The sequence below is a fragment of the Pleurodeles waltl genome, chromosome 2_2, assembly GCF_031143425.1.
Source record: "Pleurodeles waltl isolate 20211129_DDA chromosome 2_2, aPleWal1.hap1.20221129, whole genome shotgun sequence".
Lineage (NCBI taxonomy): Eukaryota > Metazoa > Chordata > Amphibia > Caudata > Salamandridae > Pleurodeles > Pleurodeles waltl.
Genome location: NC_090439.1, coordinates 212149331 through 212169879, shown reverse-complemented (window position 1 = coordinate 212169879; position 20549 = coordinate 212149331). Strand labels below are relative to the sequence as shown.

Genomic DNA, 20549 nt, shown 5'->3' with positions numbered 1-20549 from the left:
CCTTCGACAAGAAACCCCAGTAGACCCTATCGTAGGCCTTTTCCGCATCCAATGATAAAGCTGTCAGAGGAATCTTAAGTTTAGATGCCTTGTTAATAATATTTTAAAAAGTATTGGAATTATCTGCTACATTTCTATTAGGGATAAAACCAAATTGATGAGAATCAATAAGGTCAGGTATATATGGGAGTAAACGGAGAGCTAACACTTTGGCATAGAGTTTACAATCAGTATTAATTAAAGATATGGGTCTATAATTTTTACAGTCATTCGCATCCCGATCTTTTTTGGGAATAAGACAAATCATGGCCTCCGTAAATGAGCCAGATGCAGAACCTGACATTATAAAGTGATTAAGTAATTGAAAGAGTTTGGGGAAGAGAGACTTAGCAAACTGAATAAAGAATTCTACTGTGAAGCCATCTTGGCCTGGAGCCTTACCCCTGCATAACAAGCAGTATTAATAAACAACTGCTGTGACAAGGAAAAAACTAGGCATATCAATTTTGCAAACACAAAGCAATGGGAAAGAAACAAGATAGTAAAGAAAAAGAAAAGGAGGAAGATGACCTCCAGAAGTTGTATATACATGGATGTGGCAATACAGGGACTAAAGTCCACGAAAGCTAAAGAAGACAAGATAGAAAGTGAATACCCCGAAAGGTAGAGGGACAGCGGAGAACCTGAAAAGACAGGCAGGAGTGGCTTCAGCACAAGAAAAGTGATATTAGATATTAAAACATATGAAGGCGAGTTTCATGGAAGAAAAAAAAAAACATAGAAACAAAAAATGTACCATTCAGGAGACCAAATAACGTAATAACTACAGTAAAGGAGTGTGACATGAAGAACAATAAAAATCCAAGCTTACCAGTGGAACGTGTAGGAGAACAATTTGATTGGTGAGAAAGGGATACGGTTGGGAAAGGAACATGAGGATTGCACAAAGAACACTATCTAAAAATAAATAAATAAGAAAATAAGAAGATCCAGAGAAGGAAAACCATGGATATAAATACTAAACATAACCATTACTATTAAACTGTCAAGAAAAAAAAAAGAAAGGACATTAAAGACAAATTAAATTATATCTTCAAGTAATTGCAGATGCTCCTAGTTCCATTGCTTCTGTTTTGTGTTGGTTAATAAAAGTTTGTAATGCTGAAGGTTCCTCAAACGAGTAAGATTTGTCTTTGGATGTAATTTTGAAAAGGCATGGGTAAAGAAGACCATATCGAATATTCAAGGATTTGAGTTGTGGACGTAAGTCCAAAAACTGTTTGCGAAGTGCAGCTGTAGCAGGAGAGAAGTCTTGTGAGAAAAACACTTTATGACCTGACCATAGCAAAGAGCCCATCTTTTTGGCTTCCGAGAGTATTTGCATCAAGTCAGTACATTGGAGAAAGAGAATAATAATGCCTCTAAGAGGTGCACGAGGGCCAGTTGAAGTCTATGGACCTAAACGATGTGCACGTTGGATAGAGAGGGTAGAGGTAGAAGGCAAGCGAAGAATTGAAGGTATTGCTGTTTGAAGGAATGCAATCATGTTAGAGCCTTCCGAACCTTCTGGAATCCCAAAAAGGCGAAGATTATTTCTCCTATTTCTATTTTCTAAGTTTTCGGAAAGCCTTTTAAGTTGAGCTATTGTCTTTGGAGATCTGAGGATTGACAATGTTACAGTCTTCAAGGTTACTGACTCTCTGTTCCAGAGTACAAATTTGTTGTTCGTGTTGGGACCATTGCTCCTCAATACGTTGCAAAGAGGCATTAGTGTCCATCATAAGGGGCTGTAATGCACGCAATTCCTCCATGACATCATCTAGAGTAAGATGTGTAGGTGATTTTGAGGGTGAATCAAGGTCTTTTTTTGGGCGCTTGACAGAGGAGGTGTTAGATGGTTTTTTCGCAATTGCGCCAGCAGCATGAGATGAAGAGGCGCTATCCTTTAAAAAGACTGTAGCACTATCCATTGTTAAAGCTGATGGTAGAGAAGATTTAGTTATATGTATGCGCACCACTCAAAGAGGATTATTAGACTTGGAGGAAGAAGATGACTGGCTGCTCTGAGAATTATGTGGTCTCCCCATAAAAGCCAGCAGCAATTTGGTAATAGGTCGCCAGCAATGTGAGGTGATGATGAAATTATATTACGATGAGAAGCTGCTGCGAGAAGTTTCCAACAACAGAGCAAAATATAATAAAAAATATATAAATAGAAAATCCTAAATTATTCTCTCATAACAGGCATGACAGAATACCACAAGAGCAAATCACTTTACTGCACATAGTCAAACAATTGGTGACTAGTTTTAAGGGAACCTTCTGAAAAGGAAAAATCTCCTCCATCAAAGAAAAGCATTTACCATGTTATGAAGAGCAATTTGAAAGAGCTCCTTGACAACAAGAGCTGCCAGTGAATACTGAAAGTTGAAAACCTCAGCTAAATGTGTTTGAAAAGAGAGGTCAAAAGTTCAGCTGGCTGTCAGAAGGTAATAAATATTCTATTGCTGAGGAAATTAGATTTGTAGAATGACATCCAGGCAAGCAGTTAAAAGTCAAATAGAAACATCTCTGTGAAAGTTTAGGTTTGTGCAGAGGCTTATGGAGTGAAACGCAAATGACGCAGACAAATAATTACCTCAGGCCCTCACATGAAGTCTCTGAAATGACTTCAAAACTCGATGTCGCTGTAAGATAAAGGCATATTTATGCAGCGGCAGAGCTCCAGTGCTCAAAAATGCAGAAGAAATTAATCATTTTGATGTGAAAACATCTCCTTCTTTCGAGGAAGTGCTGAAGCCTCACGGAGCTATAAAGAGCAGCGGCCATCTTGCGTGACCTCCAGCCACACCCCCAGAGGAACAAATTCTGATCACAGACAATGAGCAAAGTTAGAGATCTAAGCAAAAAGGTGTAATCACAGGAAAACCCAACAGGCAAATGAAGCAACAAGGAAGGTTCTTTCTTTGCTAAATAAAGACACCCATATGAACCAACCACAATCCTTCCTTGGAATGTCTTTCCTCTCCCGGGATTCTCACGGGCGTCTCACGAGAGCCCGTAAGATTGTAAAAAAAGCAGAGAACGTTTCTAATGTCTCAAATCAACAATACATCAAATGTTTTCCTACTTTAAACAACACTTTTCATATCTTAATTTCTTCAAAACAAAAAAGTACACTGTTATGAACTTAATTGCAAATGTATGATCTCGCAACCTGTTCACAAAAGCCAGACAAGAAGTACAGCCCCCTTGTAGTCCACGCAGGGGATTGTGTATTCAGCTCCCGCAATCGTCCAGTGAGAGCCATAAGTTTGCAAAAAAATTAATTGATACAATATACATACTGTACTGACTATCATTAAAGATTAGCATTTAACAATAACTGACAAGATGAAAAAGAAATCCGTACAACAGATTAGAATGAAAAAGCTCAGAAGTTAAACATTCTCAGAGCAAAGATTGCTGGAGTAAAAGTGTCCATGTTTTTTAAAATATATTTCTATTTAAAAAATACTAGAATTTCAGTGAAAAAAACCTAAGGTGTAAGTAACGTTATAGTTAGGTGTAATAAAAATAAAAAACAAAGATTAAAGTAACGTAGGTGAATTTCTCAGTAACAATGCTAACGCCTTGAAGTAAAAACAAAAAGTCACAAAAATTCACCAGTTATAGTTAGCAACACTAACTATAACTTGTGCCCCTGCTGTGCAGTGCTTATGACTTCATATAGGACATCACTCATGACATGTTCTATGATATCATTATTGACATCACTGATGACATCTCAAATAACCTAATTGATGACATCACACAAGTTTGTTTTCCTCTATACAGGTGTATAAATTACTGTAGTTTCACCGGACTGATAGTTAATACAAAATAGCTCAGGACAAGATCAGGAATCATTTCTACAAAGACAGAGACAACTGCTTTAGGTGCTAAAAGCAAGCATTATGTGCAACACTGAACCTATACCAAACACTTTACACAAAGTATAGTTCACATTATCAATCAACCACAGATATATGGGAAACCCTCGTTGCTCAAGTTGTTTAATATCTGTACAACTGGTCAAAGAAAGCTAAAATATTGAAGGCCAATTCCAAAACAAATGCCCTACTAGGGACAGATTTTATCTCTATCAAACCTCAGTCACACCAACCTCAGACCCCCATCACCTTCCCTCCCATTCTTCCCTCTGCTGCCTAGAAGGTCTTTATAGTTATTAAGTAATGCTATGTCATAGCAGTGAGTTATGACATTTGGAAACCAAGGTAGTAGTTCTCTGTGAGAGCCATACATAACATTATACTAAAGGCTTAATGTGAATGGAATACCAAAGTAAGCTTTCATTTAGCCTACTGTAGAAATATAGCACTGTTCATATGACAATCTGAAGAATTAATGACAAATAGCGCCCCATTAGGAAAAGAGAAAAATTGAATTATTGATATTTTTTCTTTTAAGTTTCATGCTGATGCAGTACTTTTTTTCCCAAGGTGGGCCTCACCCTCTTTCAAGACTCCGTTAGCATGTAAGAAAAAACAAGGCAACTGAGACAATGAATCTGAAGCAACAGGCCACAGCTCTCCTTCTTCAATGAAAATACCACAGACAAAGAAGAAACACAGAGATCTGATAAGTCAGCCGTGGGCAGCCAAAAGACCCTCCACCGCGTGTCGCGCCGCGCGGTGCGGCGCGAGCCGAGAGCTCGACTTCTGCCGGGCGTTCGGCTCGGGCCGCGCACCGCGTTATTAAGACGCGGCGCGCCCCCAGCCTTTCCTGCGCGTTTCGAGGCCCCAGATTTGCTTGGGGCCTCGTTCTTCCTTCTGCCTTTCACTGTCCCAGGGGTCTCTGAACCCTCTTACCTGTTTTTCTTCGTTTCTTTGTCCTTCTTCTTTTTTGCAGTCTGTTGTGTGCCTTTCTTTATGTTTTTTCCTCCTTCCCAGATTCCTGTGCTTTCCCAGCATTCCTTGTTCCCTATTCTCTATGGTTCCTCTACTATTCTGTTCTATGTATTGTTTCCCTATCTAAGATGGTGTCCTTTTACTTCCTGTGGGTCACTTCCTGTTTTTTGGTATATAAGGGCTGTGTTTTTCCTCTTTCTTTGCGCTGCAACACTTTCTGCTCAGTTAGTGTCTTCGCTCCTGATTTCCTTGCCTTTTGGTTTTGGATTCAGCATTCTGTGTTTTCTGATTTTTGCTCCTTTTGGATTCCTGTTTGTTTGTTCTTGTTTTTCTCCAGGAGTCTTCCTGTTTGGAGGTTTTTTCCCCTTTTTAAGGGGTTTTTTCCCTCTGGCGCTACTTTCTGAAGGGCACGGTCTGTTCTTGGTGTCTCCATTACCTACAGCACCGTGGCTACCAGAAAGAGTCGCCCCTTTTTGGGCCAAAGCCGAACATTGAAGATTCACGCCTCCAGATCTGCAAATTCCAGGCGCAAGCAGCACGTGAGTCGTGACAGATTGCAGCGCCAAACCATTCCGACGTCCTCAAACACCATGGATAATACAGTGGCGGCTGCTGCAGATCCGGAGCAATCTCTGTTGACCACGATTCAGCAACAAGCCCAGGAATTGCAACAACTACGTAATGAAAATGCTGCGTTAAGACAGGCTTTGGCCCTCCGCACCAGTGATGTTCCGACAATCTCCGCTTCTACCCCTTGTTTCTCTGGTGAACCAACCAAGCTTCGCGAGTTCTTGGATGCTTTAACGGTGTATTTCGCCTTCCGACCTACTCAATTCTCCCACGACAGGACCAAGGTGGGTTATCTTATCAGTGCCTTATCCGGTCCAGCCTTGGCCTGGGCAACCCCGATGGTGTCCTCCAACGACCCTGTATTGTCAGACTATTCCGCCTTTGTGAGTCGCTTCAAACAGATGTTTAGTCGTCCTGGATTGGAAGCCTCCGCTGAAGAAGCCTTGTGCGACATCCAACAAGGCTCCCAAGACGTCCTGCAATATATAACCCGTTTTCGTCAGCTGGCGGCAGAGACCACTTGGGTGGAACGTACTCTGGTAACATTATTTCGTAGAGGACTCAAAGAAGAAATAAAAGATGAACTAGTGCATTCTACCAGAGCGGAAGATCTTCGTGGCCTGATGGATCAAGCACTGTCCATCGAATATCGTCTTCAGGAACGGAGATCGGAGAAGAAAAGGAGTAGAGGGTTTGCCCAGCCAAGTAGCTCACGTGCATACCTGCAGCGTTCCGAGGAACCTCGCACTCCTGCTAGAGACATCGAAGGGGAACCCATGCAGGTGGATACTACCCGAGGTCCGCTCTCTGCTAGTGAACGAGAAGACAGACGCAAGAGAGGGTTGTGCCTGTATTGTGGTTCTGCTGGTCACATGCTCCGTACCTGTCCAGTACGTCCGTCCAGGCCTTCGGGAAACGCCACCTCCCGTCCTCTGTAAGAAGGGAGGGGACGGGATCTACAGCTATACCTTCTATCAGCTCCTTTAATGACAATACAACTGCCTTGTTCATCTTTCCGGTCCTATTACAACTTCCGGACGGTCGTCAAGAAAAGACTATGGCATTACTAGATTGTGGTGCTAGTGGTATATACATGGACAAGACATGGGCTGCTGCTAACCTAGTCCCTACTCAAGCAAAAGAAGTACCCGAACAGGTACACACTGTGGATGGATCTTTGATATCCTCTGGTCCTGTAGACACCACTACCCTGATGTTAAGTCTACAGGTGGGAAACCATCAAGAACACATCTCCTTCGATCTTATTACGTCCCCTAACCATACCATCATTCTTGGAATTCCGTGGCTCATCAGACATAACCCATATATAAATTGGGTTACCCGGACAGTCTCTTTGTCTTCGCAATTTTGTCATGAGAACTGTTTTACTTCCGACAAGTATTGGTCTCCGAAAAGATCCTTAGCTACTGAAGGTGCCACTGGTATGTCCATTAATACGGTCCAAGGGATCCCAGACCACTATTTGGAGTTTCAGGATGTTTTCCAAAAACCGTCAAAACCTGTGCTACCTCCACATCGAGAATATGATTGTGCAATTCCATTGGAACCCGGCACAATTGTTCCTTTTGGGAGGATGTACTCCCTCACGGAACCCGAAAAGGAAGTTCTAAAGGAGTATCTGGACGAAAATATACAGAGTGGTCTTATTGTTCCATCGTCGTCTCCGGCTGGGGCCCCTCTCTTTTTTGTGCCCAAGAAGACTAAGGATCTTCGTCCGTGCCTGGATTTTCGAGGTCTGAATAAAATTACCATTAAAGATCGTTATCCTTTGCCTCTCATCAGGGACATACTGGAAGCAATCAGAGGGGCCCAACGTTTTACTAAATTGGATTTACGAGGAGCCTACCACCTTTTACGCATAAGAGAAGGCGACGAATGGAAGACAGCATTCAGGACCCCATTTGGCCATTTTGAATATAGGGTTATGCCGTTTGGTCTTACTAACGCCCCCGCAATCTTCCAGAGATTTATGGACTCAGTGTTTTCAGACCTACTGAATCAGACAGTCGTGATCTACCTAGACGACATTCTTATTTATTCTAGAAATCCTGAACTCCATACTTCCCATGTTAAACAAGTTCTTCAAAGACTTCGTGATCATCAACTATTTTGCAAACCAGAGAAATGTGAGTTCGACATGACGGAAGTCAAATATCTGGGCTATCATTTAAGTCCCACCGGCATAGCTATGGATCAAGAAAAGGTACAAGCTATCCTAGAGTGGCCTTCTCCTTCTACCATAAAAGAAACACAATGTTTCCTAGGTTTAGCAAACTTCTATCGACAATTCATTCTAGACTTTGCCAGTCAGACTAGCCACATAACTCACACCTTAAAGAAGGACAATTTAAAGAAGGGGTTTGTCTGGACTGAGGCTGCTGAAGCAGCCTTTCAAAGCTTAAAGAGAGCCTTCACCCAAGCCCCCATCTTAAGACATCCAGATACCACCAAGCAATTTATAGTAGTAACTGATGCTTCTGAGAGAGCCATCGGAGCTGTCTTACTCCAACGACAAGAGGATGATGGCCTTGAACATCCTGTTTTCTATTTGTCTCATATCCTTTCCACAGCTGAACAACATTATTCCGTACTTGAAAGGGAATTATTGGCTCTGAAAACAGCCTGCCTTGAGTGGAGACAGTTTCTGATGGGTTCCAAGGAACCATTTGAGGTGAGGACAGACCACCGTAATTTACAATGTTTAAGAAATTTTGTATGCCAGAATAGTCGTCAGGCCCGCTGGGCCTTTTTCTTCAGTCAGTACGATTTTTATATTACATATATTCCAGGATCTCAAAACATTCTGGCTGATGCTCTGTCTCGCCGATATCCAGAGTGTTCTCCTTCCTCATCCCAGTATCTTCTAGAACCCAGTAAGATCATTGGAGTGGCTCAGTCTTTCCTGGAAGAAGTACAACAAGAATACGCCAACCTATCGGACCATGACATAGAAGAACTAAGACCATTATTGTACAAGAAACAAGGATATTTTTATTACCAAGACCTGATATTCCTCCCTACAAACAAGGTGCAAAAGAAAGCATTACAAATGTGCCATGATTCCCCTGTAGCTGGTCACAGAGGCATCAAAGCCACACAAGAACTACTTTCACGATTTTTCTGGTGGCCTACCTGGAAACTGGATGTGGAAGAATACGTTCAGGCCTGTCCCATATGTGCCCAAGTCAAAATACCTCACACCAGACCGGCAGGATTACTACAGCCTTTGCCTGTTCCATCGGCCCCATGGCATACTATCTCTACTGATTTTATGTGTTCGCTCCCACCATCAGCAGGAAACCGGGTTATCATGGTCACAGTGGATTCTTTCACAAAAATGGCTCATTTCACTGGCCTAAAAAAGCTGCCTACTTCTCAAGAACTAAGTCAAATATTCATAGATCATGTCTTCCGTCTCCATGGACTTCCACATACCATAATATCTGATAGAGAACCTCAGTACATCTCCCGATTTTGGAAGCATTTTTGTAAAACCCTGAATATAAATAGAGCCTTGTCTTCAGGGTTCCATCCTCAGACCAACGGACAGACTGAGCGTCTGAACCAAGGACTAGAGCAATATCTTCGGTGCTTTTGCAATTCTACCCAAAGTAACTGGAGCACTTACCTCTCTTTAGCTGAGTTTTCCTACAATAACTCAGTCCATAGTGCCTCCAAGGTCACTCCCTTTTTCTGTTCCTATGGTTTTCATCCTACCTCTTTCCCTACTTCTCCACAATCCAACTCTCCTCTACCTGCTATTAACTATTTCTCCAAACGCCTTCTCCAACTCCATAAACTAATTCGATCTAATTTGTTACATACCAAGAGGTATATGAAGAAGGCTGCAGACAAGAGACGTACAACCAATCCAAATTATCATCTGCAAGATAAAGTCTGGCTCTCCTCCAAATTCTTGCCCTCACGTCTCTCTCAAAACAAGTTCACACCTCGTTACTATGGGCCTTTCCGTATTCTCCAGTTGGTCAATCCTGTCACTGTCCGTCTTCACTTACCCCATACATGGAAGATCCATCCGGTTTTTCATGTTTCTCAGCTTAAACCTTATGTGCCTGATCCTTACTCACGTCAGTTTCCTTGTCCACCTCCTGTCCTTGTGGATGATGCTCCTGAATATGAAGTGCAGGAAATTTGTGACTCTCGTCTTTTTCATAAACGACTTCAGTATCTGATTCATTGGAAGGGTTATCCTCTCAGTGAATGTTCATGGGAAGATGCCTCTTCCGTTCACGCTCCTCTCCTGATTCAACGCTTTCACCGTTTATTCCCTCTTAAACCTGGGCCTTCGGGAGGGGGACCTACTGTCGCGCCGCGCGGTGCGGCGCGAGCCGAGAGCTCGACTTCTGCCGGGCGTTCGGCTCGGGCCGCGCACCGCGTTATTAAGACGCGGCGCGCCCCCAGCCTTTCCTGCGCGTTTCGAGGCCCCAGATTTGCTTGGGGCCTCGTTCTTCCTTCTGCCTTTCACTGTCCCAGGGGTCTCTGAACCCTCTTACCTGTTTTTCTTCGTTTCTTTGTCCTTCTTCTTTTTTGCAGTCTGTTGTGTGCCTTTCTTTATGTTTTTTCCTCCTTCCCAGATTCCTGTGCTTTCCCAGCATTCCTTGTTCCCTATTCTCTATGGTTCCTCTACTATTCTGTTCTATGTATTGTTTCCCTATCTAAGATGGTGTCCTTTTACTTCCTGTGGGTCACTTCCTGTTTTTTGGTATATAAGGGCTGTGTTTTTCCTCTTTCTTTGCGCTGCAACACTTTCTGCTCAGTTAGTGTCTTCGCTCCTGATTTCCTTGCCTTTTGGTTTTGGATTCAGCATTCTGTGTTTTCTGATTTTTGCTCCTTTTGGATTCCTGTTTGTTTGTTCTTGTTTTTCTCCAGGAGTCTTCCTGTTTGGAGGTTTTTTCCCCTTTTTAAGGGGTTTTTTCCCTCTGGCGCTACTTTCTGAAGGGCACGGTCTGTTCTTGGTGTCTCCATTACCTACAGCACCGTGGCTACCAGAAAGAGTCGCCCCTTTTTGGGCCAAAGCCGAACATTGAAGATTCACGCCTCCAGATCTGCAAATTCCAGGCGCAAGCAGCACGTGAGTCGTGACACCGCGTCCCTATCTAGAAACACAGTTCTCACTTTTCCACACAAAAAGATGGTCAATGAAGAGGTAGGAGACAGAGCTTCACCTACTGTGACCATCTCAGTGTGTGCATTCAACTCCTATTTTTCAAACAGTGTTAATACTTTTTCACACTAACCATTATTTGTCCTTATACCGACAAAAAACTGAAATGGATAGCAGATAAAAACCCATGCCCTTATAATCCGTGCCTATTTGTTGAGATTTCAAAACGTGCAAGTGCCATCTTGAAATACAGCCTTAACATGACTTTACAGCAATCTCACATAAACTTGATACCGAGCAACCTTCATTCTCAAAATAAAACCTACTCCACTATAAATAAAATCCTTGCTTTCTAGCATTCATATGGGTTCCAGATCTAAAGGATGTTAAATTGAAGAACACAATTACAATTTAAGTATAAAAAACATATGTGTAGCATGTTGGACAGAAAAGACAGTATATAAAAAGAGCCTCACCGGTTCTGAAATTCTAGAAGTTCATTGTTGATTTTTTCAATGTTTACTTCGGACCAAAGAATATCATAATAACCATTTACAGTATCAATAACGTTGTTATATAAGCTGTAGAGCTTTTGCAGAAGGTTGAGTTGTTTCTTTATCTCGAGTAGCGGAGGATATTGGGTAACCTGCAATCCAAAAAGTTCTTCACCGCCAGTGTATGTGATGTATTTTCGATATAGATTATCAAATTGGTTCTAAAAGCAATACAAAAAATAAAACAACACTTAATGTATAATGCAACCAACCAATGTAGTGTTATATACAATTTCTTGCTTCTGGTGAGTGTGTATGTCAGCGATACTACGTCAACATGGTTTCACTTTTCTCATAGGCTCACTAGCACTGGCACTGTACTTCAAAGCATATGGTTAGAAATATCATTACTCTTTCATCCCTTCTTTGCTTTCATTCATTACATATGAGGCACCCCTGCCTCATCAGACTAATCACACATCATTGTCCATAATAAAAAGCCCCTCCTGCCTCCTGCTTAATAGGCTGAGCTTTCAAGACCTTTTGTATATATTTTGTATATGCTTCTTTGTGGGCTCGTTTGTTTCAGCGTCCTTTAAAAAACCTTGCTTGCTAGTGTTCGATTCTTCCTCTTTGTCCTTCCTTTGTGTTTCCTCACACAGAGCACAGCCAAAGAACTGTACCCTTACGCTTTGGCTGTTATCTGCTGTTTTTTGGGAATATTTTTTTTATTCTTGCTGGTGTTACTGTCTGCATTCAAGTTCACCTAATTTAAAAGTGCTGTCTACAGACTGAGGAATTCAGCATCTGGATCACTGCTCCAGGCTTCCTCCATAAACAGGCCTGTAACTATTTTTCTTTATTATTGTTATTGGTCTTTTCTCATCACATTTGCCCAAGAGCAGCCAACATGTGCTATCAAACCAGACTTGTTCCAGGGAGTGTTCTCTATTTTCTTTATACATGCTTTGCCTGTGACCTCACCCTGCAGCAGGAGAGGGAGAGGAAAGAACTGGGAGTGGTGCGAGAGAGAGAGAGAGGACATTAATAATGTGCCTGGTTTTAAACTTTCTGGTTCGTGGGAAGCAGCCAACAGAGAGAGTTTTGCAATCGCAATGACCGTGTTGTTTTTTGTAGTTTTATTTAGCACTAACTGGACCCGAAGGTACTGGAGCGCTTTACATGAGCACCAGTTATGTTACACAAGGACACATTCATGTTTTAAGGCACGGGGAGCGTAAGTGCTTTTTCCCAGAGTCATAGGATGCTGAGCAACGCAGAGACTTGAACTTGGTCACCCCCTGAAATATATTGTTCATTACTTCAGTCTTCTTAAATAGTAGCCTCATGGATATGGCCTCTCGGGTGTGGATCTCCCAGTGTGGTACGCATTTGTGGACTTACTCTAAGCCACAGACATCTGAATTGCTAGTTAAACATTTAGATGTACAGTTCTTACATTTTTATTACATTTTCCCATTATTACACAGCTCATATTGATGCAAAGCATTGAGGACATTTATTATACTTCTTTTTGGTTCAAAGTTCTTTCTTGAGCATGAACAATTGTAGCATGTATAACATCTATAGTCGGTCTTTCAAGGGGCGCATGTCCGCCAGCAGCAGTTCGATTCCCACACATATGGCAGTTTCTAAATTTTTTGTCTCCCTTCCAGTGAAGCATTGGCATTGATTTAGCACTGCCTTGTTGCTTAGATACGTATCTCTATACCTGTGTCATACACATTGCAGACATAACTTTTCCTAGCACATGAGGATCTCCAGCTGGAGATTAAACTGTTTGCAAAAGCCACCCCTCCATCATTCAGGCACGGAACTAATTTTTCTCTTTAACTCAGTTTAGCACAGGTGAGGGCTATCCCGTTCTGCCGGCAGTTTCTCTCTTGATAGCTTACTCCAGCCATAGAGGGGCCTTCCCTTCTTATTCCAGGCTCAGTCCTCCATCCGCTGGCAGATTTTAGCGGCTGGCCTGAAGGATAGGGCTGCCAGCAACTGCCTGGGCATGTTACTGACAGGCCTGAGCCTGGCAGCAGCCACGGGCCAGCAAGGAACTGCTACTGTGGCCAGCAATCCTGCCTGGGTGTGCCAGCAACTACTTCAGGCAGCATCCCAACTTATCTGTGCCAACTACTGCTGCACCAAGCAGCCAATGAGGCCTACTGTATTGCAGGATCAACTGCTGCTGCATGGAGCAGCCAGGCAGGCCTACTGCAGGCAACATCTCAGCCTACTTGTGCCAACTACTGATGCACCAATCAGCCAAAGAAACCTACCATATGAAGGTTCAACTACTAGGGTCAACTATCATTGTACCCAGTGGCTCAACAGGCCTACTGAATACAGCATCCCAGCTTACCTGTGCATTTACTACTGCACCAAGTAGCCAGACAAGCCTTTTGCATTCAGTAACCCCCCTTACCTGTGCCAACTACTGCTATACGAAGCAACCAGACAGGTCTACTACATGCAGCATCCCAGTTTAAGCCAACTACTACTGCAACACGTAGCCAGGCAGTCCTCCAGCATCTGCCAGCTTACATGTGCTAACTACTGCCGCACCAAGCAGCCAGACGCCTACTGCATGCCGGATCAACTACTACTGCTCGAAGCAGCCAGGTAGGCCTACTGCAGGCAGTATCCCAGTTTATCTACGCCGACTACTGCTGCAGCAAGCAACCAAAAAGGCCTTCTGCATGCCCAAGGTTGACTGCACCCAGTACTACTACCCCTACACCACGTAGCCAGGTAGGCCTACTGCATGCAGCACCCCCAGGTACTTGCACCAACTACTGACACATTAAGCAGCCAGAGAGGCCTATTCCATGCAGAGTCAATTACTACTGTACCCAATGGTCAGACAGGCCTGCTGCATGCAGCATCCCTGCTTATCTGTGGCAACAACTGTTACACAAAGCAGACTACTACATTTAGCATCCCAGTTTTTCTATGTCAACTACTACTGCAACCAGTAACCAGACAGCCCTACTTCATGCACCAGCTTAGCTGTACCAGCTACTGCTACACCAAGCAGCTGGATGGGCCTACCACATATAGCATCCCATTTTACCTCCTGCGACTATTACTGCACCCAGACCTTTATGCAGTAGTACCACTACATGCAGTATCCCAGCTGACCTGTGCAGAGTACAAAAGCATGCTACTACTGAACCATGCCACATTTCATTTTACATGTAATGACTATTGCTACAGCCAACAGCCAGGCATGCCTTCTGCATGCAGCATACCAGAATACTTGCACTAGCTACTTCTATCCTTTGCGGCCAGACCTACGGCATGCAGTATCCTAGCTCACCTGCTTCAACTGCTACTGCACTGCCAGGCCTGACACCCTATTTCATGGCCTTCCCTTGCTAATTACTACTGTGCTGAGTACATGGCACGCATGCTGGCTTCTTCTGCCCAAGCAGACAGCCTGGACTACATGAATTACTACTGTACTTAACTGACCTATCAAATTGTGTCATCTTGTCAGGCACTCAGCAGCCCAGCTTCTTGTGCCTGCTACAACTGACAGCAGTGTGGTTTACTTGTGCCATTTCTACTGTATTCAACAGCTAAACCCATTCTGCTACCTATGACACTGCACAGCTTGGTCTAACGCTGTTGGTTACTGTTGCACCCAGCAGCCTGGCCATATATGTTGGTTACTACTGCACACTGCAGCTTGATAAGCTACTAATACATTCCAAAGCCAGGTTACCTACTTCTATTGCACTCTGAAGGCAGGTTAACTATTACTGCACCTCATAGTCTGTTAACCTACTACTTCACCCCTTGGCTTGATTACATATAATTGCACTCCAAAGCTTGATTAAGTATTACTGCACCTCCTATCCTGGTTAAATACTACTGCACTCTGAATAAAGATTACCTATAGCTGAACTCCAAAGCCCGGTTGTGACAACCACACCCTGGCCTACCTGTTCTGGCTGTTATTACGCACTGCACCCTGGTTGTACTCCAATCCCAAGCCAGGTTACCTACTACTGTGCTCCAAAGCCTGGTTCCGTACTACAAAAAAAAGGTGATGGATGGAATTCTTGAAAGAAATCTCAGCCATTGGCAATCGCTTGTGATTGCATCCCAGTCCATAATTATTTCTCCCATCATGCCACCTCAATTTGGACCCAGCCATATGCAAAACAGTCTTAAACTTGCTACTCATGGGAATAGCTCAGCCCGAACTGCAAGGTTCTCCCTGAACCAGAACACAAGCAACCCAGGACTGCAATTGCCCTTGTTAGGGCACTTCAGCGAGGTATAGCTTGGTTCCAGTGGCACAGTGAGCTCGGACCCACATCTGGGCATAACCTGCACACTTACGGTGTCAAATACTGTAATTTTTTAACACTGCTCTATTTGTCCTTACACAAGATTTCACACTTGTGCTTTGTATAGAATCACTGGTAATGTCCGCACACATGATTTCACATTAGTGCTCAGTATGGAAGCACTGGTAATAGCCAGGAGCTCTACACTAGATGATGGCTTCTTTTCTGTATAGTATGATCGGTTTCTTTACATTCTGCCACTTGTGGTTTTGGATTTCTCCAATCTTAATGCAGGACTACATGTACTCGAATGCGAAGCAAAATCTGGAATAGCTATCCCTATGTGATTAAGGGATGCACTAGAGCTCTACATAAGTGGTAGTAGTGACCAGAGACACTTGTATCGCGAGCCTATTAATTTCGCTGAAGAGACTTCGAACTCAGCTTATTCTGGAAAACCGTGCAAGTTTTTGTACGGCAGAGACATGACCCTTACAACCTTTTAGGTCTAGTTCGTTACTGGGTCTTACGGTTTTAGATGTTCCAAGATATTTTCATGCTAAAGCTGCACAAAAAATTCTAAGCTGCCAATAGGATTCGACCCCTTTGGTGGAGGGGTAGGGAGGGAATGTTATAAGCTATATGTGGAAGGGTATAGCAGTGTAAGGTAGGCCACTTTGTACGAGGGGGTCGACATTCTTCAGGGATCCCCCCACTCAGTCCATGGCCTCTCTTGTGTATCTCTAAATCCAACATCATAGGTGAACGTTTAGGGAACAAATGTTGTATGGGGTTTGTGGGAGGGGACATTGGCGGTCATTCCTACGTTGGCGGGCGGCGACTGCCGCCCGCCTGGCGGGAACCGCCAGAAGACCGTACCGCGGTCAAAAGACCACGGCGGTCATTCTGTCTTTCCCGCTGGGCTGGCGGGCGACCGCCAAAAGGCCGCCCGCCCGCCCAGCGGGAAAGCACCAGCAACGAGGAAGCCGGCTCCGAATGGAGCCGGCGGAGTTGCTGGTGTGTGACGGGTGCAGTTGCACCCGTTGCGATTTTCAGTGTCTGCCAAGCAGACACTGAAAATCAATGTGGGGCCCTGTTAGGGGGCCCCTGCAGTGCCCATGCCAGTGGCATGGGCACTGCAGGGGCCCCACGACACCCGTTCCCGCCAGCCAGGTTCTGGCGGTGAAAACCGCCAGAACCAGGCTGGCAGGAAGGGGGTCGGAATCCCCATGGCGGCGCTGCTTGCAGCGTGGAGGATTCCCTTTTCTGACCGCAGCTTTACCGCCGCGGTCAGAATAGCCCCAGAAGCACCGCCAGCCTGTTGGCGGTGCTTCCTCCGTCCCCTACCCTGGCGGTCTCGGACCGCCAGTGTAGGAATGACCCCCATTATCTCTTTTAATGTATCTGGATTGAATGTTGGGGTGTAACCCTAGCTCAACAGACAGTGGATCACAAAGTGATCCCATGTTTGGTATGAGTGGTTCATCCAGCCTTGTGTTTTGTTTCCCTTTACATTCTGATATTTCTATCATTGAATGCAAAGAATAAAGGCAGACAGTAGTCTCATATTGTTGAGCCCTGAGGATGGGGAGCTGGGGTCTTCTCACTCGTGGTAAATGAGATGCTTCTGAAGAACTGTATTGTGTGGTCCTTTGTAACATGCTGAAGTAAAGGAGCGAGCCCAATTGTGCAGAAATACTGATCCAAATCCTGGATGAAGAGCTTGAGAAGGCTTTTTTGAGAAGTCTTGTCCTGTTTGCACTCTAAGGTCTCACCTATCAGAAATTCAGATGTCTATTTGCAAAATACATATTGTCTTCTTACAATGGCTTAGAGCCCCCCCCCATTACTCCATGGTTGGTTTTATTGTCACTCTCATTTGCTTGCTTCTTAATTGATGACGTGCTTTGCCATCTTGTGTCTATCCCTCAACTGGAGCATAGCACCTTTCCTTATGTCCTTTCACTGCTCACTTTTAGGGAATTACTTTTTTCTTTTTGTTGAAGCACTATACAAGGTTGCATGTGTTTTCCAGTTTTCTTACTCTTGTGATTCTTCCACCCCATAATACTGTTCCTTCTTGTCTGTGTCCTTCTCTCCAAATAACATTGGTCCATCTGTGGCCTGTGAGCTTATTCTGTGCACCTCCATGTTGCTCCTTCACACCTGTGTGCTTCTCTTCCCACCACCTGCACCCCATGTTGCTCTGTCACCTGTGTCCTCTGCTTCTCCCAACCCACACCCTCTGAGTTTTCTCCCTGCCCTCTATGTTGTCTCCCCCGACTTGTGCCCTCCCTGTTGCTTCTCGCCATTGACCATGCTTTTGCCTTATTTTTTAATTTACCAATCAACTTAAATCTGTAAATAAGAGGAGAAACTAAGTTTACAACATTTTGTAGGGGCACACATATTTTTAAAATTATGTGGCTGTGTCACAGCACCTTTTTAGGTCACAGCCTATCAGACATTGCAGCTGCCTGTTTTGCTAAAGACATCTTGCGGATTCCAGAAAGTTGACCTGTGAATGTATTCTGCCCGTTGATTACCAACGAATTTGTGGTTTGTAACTCACATTTTCTAGCTTTCTATGCCTAAACCATGTTTACTGTATTCTTCCAAGAACCCCCTTTCTGTAAACAGGCCTTTAAATCTTCTTCTTATCTTGTCACATTTGCTGTGCAATCAAAGGTCAAGGTCAAATACCAGGCATTGTTTTCCACTGTCGTTTGTTTACCTTTTTTTCTCTGATTTCAAAGTGAGAGGATTTATGTGACAATCTTTCGGGATATGGGGGGGGGTTAGGAAAGAGTTGTGTTCTAGCACACAACAACATTTAAATGAACTTTGCAAGTATTCCAGAATATATCAGAATTACTAACACAAATTAAGCACTTTTGTTTGTTATTTCTGAAGTGTGTAGGAAACAAATAATCTAATATGATCAGAACAAATCATTACACTAGGTAATGCACTTTCCACTAGGTAATGAACTTTCCACACGTTTGATTGTATACTGTATAGTTTTATTAGCAAAACTGTATGTCTGTGCAAATGTAATGGTCATTTCAATTGAAAGTGTTTTGTCTGTAATGGCAGTGCACTACCATACCATGCATATTCTGCTCTAAACCACTCTACTCTACTCTGCACCACTCTACACCACTGCACTCTACTCTGCACCACTCCACTTTTTCTACATCAATCCACTATATGCCATTCTAATCTACTCTGCACCATTGCACATGCCACTGCACTCTAGACCACTTTATTCTACACCATTACTCTCTATGCCACTCTACATAACTGCACTCTATCTTACACCCCTCCACTCTATGCCACTTCACTTTACTCTGAAACAATCCACTCTATGCAACTGTACTCCACACCACTGTACTCCACTCCACTCTGCGTCACGTCAGTCTATGTCACTGTACTCCATACCACTCTGCTCTTAACCACTGAATTCTATGCCAATGTACTTTACACAACTGCACTCTATGTCACTGCCCTCAACTCTGCATCACGGTATTCTTTTTCACTGCTCTCTGTGCTACTCTACTCTGCAACACTGCATTCTCTGCCACTGAACTCTACGCCACTCTACTCTGCACTACTCCACTCTATGTCACTGTACTGTATGCCACTGCACTCTGAAGCACCATACTCTACACCAATCTCTGCTACTCTACATCACACTACACTACTGCACTCTATGTCACTCAACTCTACTCTGCACTCTATGCCTCTCAACTCTACTCTGCATCACTCAACTCTACAACACTGCACTCTGCGTCACTCTACACCACTCTACTCTGTGCCACTGCACCACTGCACTCTGCGTCCCAACACTTTAGCATGCAGCACTCTAATCTGTGCCACTGCATTCTACGATGCAGCAATGTATGCCACTGAATTCAACTACACCACTGCACTCTACTCTATGCAACTCTAGTGTATGTCAGTCTACGTGTCTCCACAACATGCCACTCCAATACACAACATTCTCTGCTGCTCCACTCTACAATCCTCTACTCCACTCTTTGCGATTTCACTCTATGACACTTCACGCAACTCTTCTCTACGCCATTAACTTTTAGCTATGCTGAAGAGTAGCCACGCTGGTGTACAACATGGCTAAAACACATTGGCAAAGCCAATAGCACTTGCATAGGTGCAACTTATTGGATTTGCCAATGCTTATTTCATTGTCTCATCGAAGTTTCACACGTAGTCAGTGACGGTGGGGCCTCACTGACAGATTTCATGGATTACAAAATATTTTTAAATAGAAGGAGATCTCTGGATCACCTTGCCAGCGAGGCTGTGCGGAGGAGTTTCCAAAGGCCATTTGTGGTGTTAGACCGCTTACGAAGTGGCGGCAGCACGAAGAATGTGTAGGAGGCTGGACTGGCTTGTAGTGAGTCCCAAGGGGTACTTACACCTTGCTCCAGGCCCAGTTATCCCTTATTAGTGTATAGGGGTGTCTAGCAGCTTAGGCTGATAGAAAAGGTAGCTTAGCAGAGCAGCTTAGGCTGAACTAGGAGACGAGTGAAGCTCCTACAGTACCACTAGTGTCATATGCACAATATCACAAGAAAACACAATACACAGATATACTAAAAATAAAGGTACTTTATTTTTATGACAATATGCCAAAGTATCTCAGTGAGTACCCTCAGTATGAGGATAGCAAATATACACAAGATATATGTACACAATACCAAAATATGCAGTAATAGCAATAGAAAACAGTGCAAACAATATATAGTCACAATAGAATGCAATGGGGGCACATAGGGATAGGGGCAACACAAACCATATACTCTAGAAGTGGAATGCGAACCACGAATGGACCCCAAACCTATGTGACCTTGTAGAGGGTCGCTGGGACTGTAAGAAAACAGTGAGGGTTAGAAAAATAGCCCACCCCAAGACCCTGAAAAGTGGGTGCAAAGTGCACCTAAGTTCCCCAAAGAGCACAGAAGTCGTGATAGGGGAATTTTGCAGGAAAGACCAACACCAGCAATGCAACAACGATGGATTTCCAGACGAGAGTACCTGTGGAACAAGGGGACCAAGTCCAAAAGTCACGATCAAGTCGGGAGTGGGCAGATGC

At 43.8% G+C, this 20549-nt stretch overlaps 1 protein-coding gene across 1 annotated transcript in view; it reads right to left on the bottom strand.

The window, feature by feature from the left end:
* DNAH5 (dynein axonemal heavy chain 5) overlaps nucleotides 1-20549 on the bottom strand; it is a 4110061-nt gene that overhangs the window by 2083776 nt on the left and 2005736 nt on the right. The window contains exon 27 of the mRNA XM_069219645.1: nucleotides 11103-11341. Within this exon, the coding sequence (XP_069075746.1) occupies nucleotides 11103-11341 (239 nt within the window). The remainder of the gene's footprint in view (nucleotides 1-11102; nucleotides 11342-20549) is intronic.